Raw genomic sequence first — 3,477 nt, forward strand, 5'->3', positions numbered from 1 at the left:
TGTTCATGATGCTCGAAATATAGGAAGAAAAATATAAATGTTGAATTTGGGCTGAGCGGTTATATAAATGTATCTCTGAGGGAAACTGATTGTCTTCAGAAACGCTTAATAGCATTTTCTTTTTCTCCAACCTCCTTCATATAAATGGTCATATTACAGTGGTAACCAAGGAAACGCTATATTGCTACTGTACCATAAGCGCCACCTGGTGTCAGAAAGTTAATTTAAATTTTCTTTAATTTCGTCAGCTGTTTTTGTTTTGTGCAGGTGTCATAACTTCACAAAGCTAAAATCAGACCATTCTGTTTTCACCTTAAATGTTAAAACTGTACAGTCTAATTCATATCAAAAACAACTGCTCGTACTGTGTAGCATCTTTGCTTGGATCATGATTAAGCAGTGGTTGCCTCTAATTTCAAATGGCTTTTCAAATGTTTTAATCCAGTTCACCTGTTATAGAGCAAATAAATAACAACAACAAAAAAGTGATTGGTATCAGAATCAAGTCAATTTGCTTGAAAAAAAAAGCCATTAAAAACCATGCATGCATGTATGTAATCTAAGTTTGGTCTTAAATATCATATAAGATGGTATTAACAAGGTCTTAAAAATTCTTAAATTTAACTTGTTTACACCCTGCAAATGTATTACCACATACTGCAACTTGTGTTTATTGACAATGGCAGGCAGTGGGATGCACCACTTAAATTAAATGATGTATTTATTTACTAAAAACCAGTTCACTCACTAATGATTTCATGTTTCATTTAATTTCAAGTTCTTTTCAGTGTCTACTGAGCAAGTTGTTTCATTCAGAATGGGTCATTTAATTCCACAAGCTAAGGGCATTCAGGCCTATTTGCTAACAGGTTTGTCATAGTATGAGATGGGAATTAGCATTTTGACAGCATGATCAGCCAACTGCAGTGATGGGGAGACACTGCCTCCTGTCATGTGACTTCTCACCTGTTAACAGGTATCCTGTCTAACAGGTCTAACTGCACAGAATAAAATTTGACACAGATGGCAACATACAGTATACAGGTTATAATATTGTTGTTATATATGTGTTGGCTAAGTACATTCAGGCTCCTGAAGTAAAAACCAGATGAAATCCTCTGTAGTAGAGACAAATAATTACTTCAGTAATGAGATTAAAAGCCAAATTTACAATCTGCTGTCCTCTGATGGTAGTGAATTGCAATTACAAATTCCTACTACAGTGCATCACATTAACTGACTCGTTTATCAAGCCTGTGCAAGTCTTAAATGGGTCAACTGAACAATAAAAGTTACAGAAAAAAAATACAGTTTGACTATGTCATAAATGTCTTGCTCATCTGAGAGATAGCCCTGTTTTCAACACTCCTCTTGTGTTGACCTCACCATTCGGTTGATTCTGGATAATGAACAGGAATCAGTTCAGTCCTTTATTTATCTCATAGTCAAAAAGAGGGTTATGTTGTAGAAGGAGTGCAGAGATGGCCTGGTTACGCTGAGCACAGCGGAACATGTATTTCACCCCTGATAGGTGCATCAGATGGTCCTGTTTCTTGAGTGTCTTCCAGTCTGTCACCCTTTTCACAATCTGTTGAAGAAGAGCAAAGTGTTATATTGCTGGTTGTCTCGTAGTAAAAAACTAATTTAGAGATTTCAGAGTTGTTTGAGTTAGGTGTAAGTGGACCTCATTAGTAATCGCCAACGAGGGCTCAGTGTTTGATTCTTGCAGTGTCTGTGCAGAGCGTTGTCTCAGAGCATCCCATAGGCTAACTGCACTCATGTGATCTAATAACAGACAGCAGACTTAAATATCTTAAATATTTCATATTCATTTCACATCATAACTTTTCTCTGATTTCTTTGTTTTCACCCACAAACTACACATGAGGTATGTTTCTACTGTATATACACTATACCATTCAAAAGTTTGGAGTTGGTAAGGTTGCTGTGTTTTTTTAATTTATTTATTTTTGCGAGAAATTAACACTTTTATTCAGCAAGGATGTGTTCAATTAAACAAAAGTGTCATTAAAGACATTTATAATGAAACGCTCTTTTAAAAATATATATATTGTGAACTTTCTATTCATTAAAGAATACTGAAATTCAAATTGTAATAATATTTCACAATACTACTGTTTTTACTGTATTTTTTGACAAAGCATAGCCTTGGTGAGGATAAGGGACTTCTTTCAAAAACATAAAACATTAATGTTTTTGCACTTAATCAGTAAATATTACAGGAGGGAAAAATCATTAAGCACACAATTTTCATCTGTAAAAACAAAAAATACCTTTCATGTCATCTTTTAGCTGGAAAAACCAAGAGGGTATATCCTTTGAGCAAGAGGAAGGGCTGAGAAAATACTCTGCGGCTGCTTCTCCAAACATACTGAAAACAAATTACCAGCTGACAATTAAACAATCATCTGAAACTGTGCATCTTCAGTTTATAAATCAAGTGAAGGACACCATTAGTGAAAAACACGCACCTGATAAGGTATTGCTTGCATTTTAGATGGCAATCGTCCTCGATCAGTTTATTTTCCAACATCATGTTGTGTTCCATCATTCTAAAGGTGTTTCATCAGCTCAACTGTGAGCAGAGGGAGGATGTTACTCCAGACAAATTAAAACAAATACTCAGTACATTTGTAAAATCTTATAAAATGTAAGAAAAGCCTAAAAATTACGATGTAGAAGAACTCATGACATCACCCGAAACCCAGGAAAAATACAAATGCAGTAATAAACCAGGCATTTATTCTTACCTGTATTCATCTGGTCTTCATCTGTGACTTTCTCCCTGTACTCATAGAAAGACTGGGAGTGACATCCAGCTGACTGACTCTAGATCAGATTTGGGCAGATCTCGGTGTGGCCGTGCCACTCAGTTCAAGCAGCGGGTTGGTTGTGACATCCATGGAGATCCGGTAACCCAGGTGACAGAAAGCACCTGATTCCTCTAGGAATGAGGGCAAAAACAGTCCCATCCCTTCTGACACTCGCCTCTGCTGTCCAGGGATTGTGGGATAATATGTGTTGGCTCAGAAGTGATGCATATGTGCATGTGTGTTTAATGATTGACTCTAGACCTGCGGGTCCAAACATGCCCTGTTAATCCTAAAGCTGATGAGTGAAAAACCAGGGACATTGATGGGACAAAGTGAAATGAAAAGATCAAAGAGAAATGTTGTCTACTGTAATGAACAGTCCATAGAAATGAAAAGATAACTGATAACCGTACAATCTTTTATGGTATGGTGGTTGTGACCACATATAAATTTCAGTTGCTTGTCAGTTATAATAAAACACACCAAAAATAAGTTTGAGAGTGAGACTGTGTAAAACCAGAATGGAAATGAATTTAATCTCACATATCTATATGAACATATTCATAACATATTCATATAACATGATCTTAACATATTCACATATGTATATTAACATATTCATATGCTCTATACCAGCATCAGA

General features: G+C 35.9%; 1 protein-coding gene across 2 annotated transcripts; it reads right to left on the minus strand.

The window, feature by feature from the left end:
* Positions 1-1,013: 1,013 nt before the first annotated feature.
* si:rp71-17i16.6 (uncharacterized protein LOC100148415 homolog) lies at positions 1,014-2,861 on the minus strand. 2 transcript variants are annotated; one of them, XM_059541271.1, is made up of 6 exons: positions 2,772-2,861; positions 2,493-2,596; positions 2,295-2,392; positions 1,685-1,785; positions 1,387-1,588; positions 1,014-1,316 (listed from the first exon to the last, which is right to left on the minus strand). In XM_059541271.1, the coding sequence occupies exons 2-5, from the start codon at positions 2,570-2,572 to the stop codon at positions 1,418-1,420; spliced, it is 450 nt and encodes a 149-aa protein (XP_059397254.1). In that variant the 5' UTR covers positions 2,573-2,596; positions 2,772-2,861; the 3' UTR covers positions 1,014-1,316; positions 1,387-1,417. The 2 variants fall into 2 exon arrangements, with proteins under 2 accessions (XP_059397254.1, XP_059397253.1); XM_059541270.1 differs by having other exon boundaries at positions 1,014-1,588.
* Positions 2,862-3,477: the final 616 nt, after the last annotated feature.

Source organism: Carassius carassius, chromosome 46, assembly GCF_963082965.1.
Source record: "Carassius carassius chromosome 46, fCarCar2.1, whole genome shotgun sequence".
NCBI classification, from domain to species: domain Eukaryota; kingdom Metazoa; phylum Chordata; class Actinopteri; order Cypriniformes; family Cyprinidae; genus Carassius; species Carassius carassius.

Excerpts from the sequence above, each read along its gene's own strand:
- si:rp71-17i16.6 (XM_059541271.1), bottom strand. The coding sequence starts at position 2,572 with ATGATGGAACACAACATGATGTTGGAAAATAAACTGATCGAGGACGAT. Across the intron at positions 2,393-2,492 it reads TGCAAGCAATACCTTATCAG|TATGTTTGGAGAAGCAGCCG; the intron begins GTGCGTGTTTTT and ends ATTTGTTTTCAG. Across the intron at positions 1,589-1,684 it reads CGTTGGCGATTACTAATGAG|ATTGTGAAAAGGGTGACAGA; the intron begins GTCCACTTACAC and ends CTTCTTCAACAG.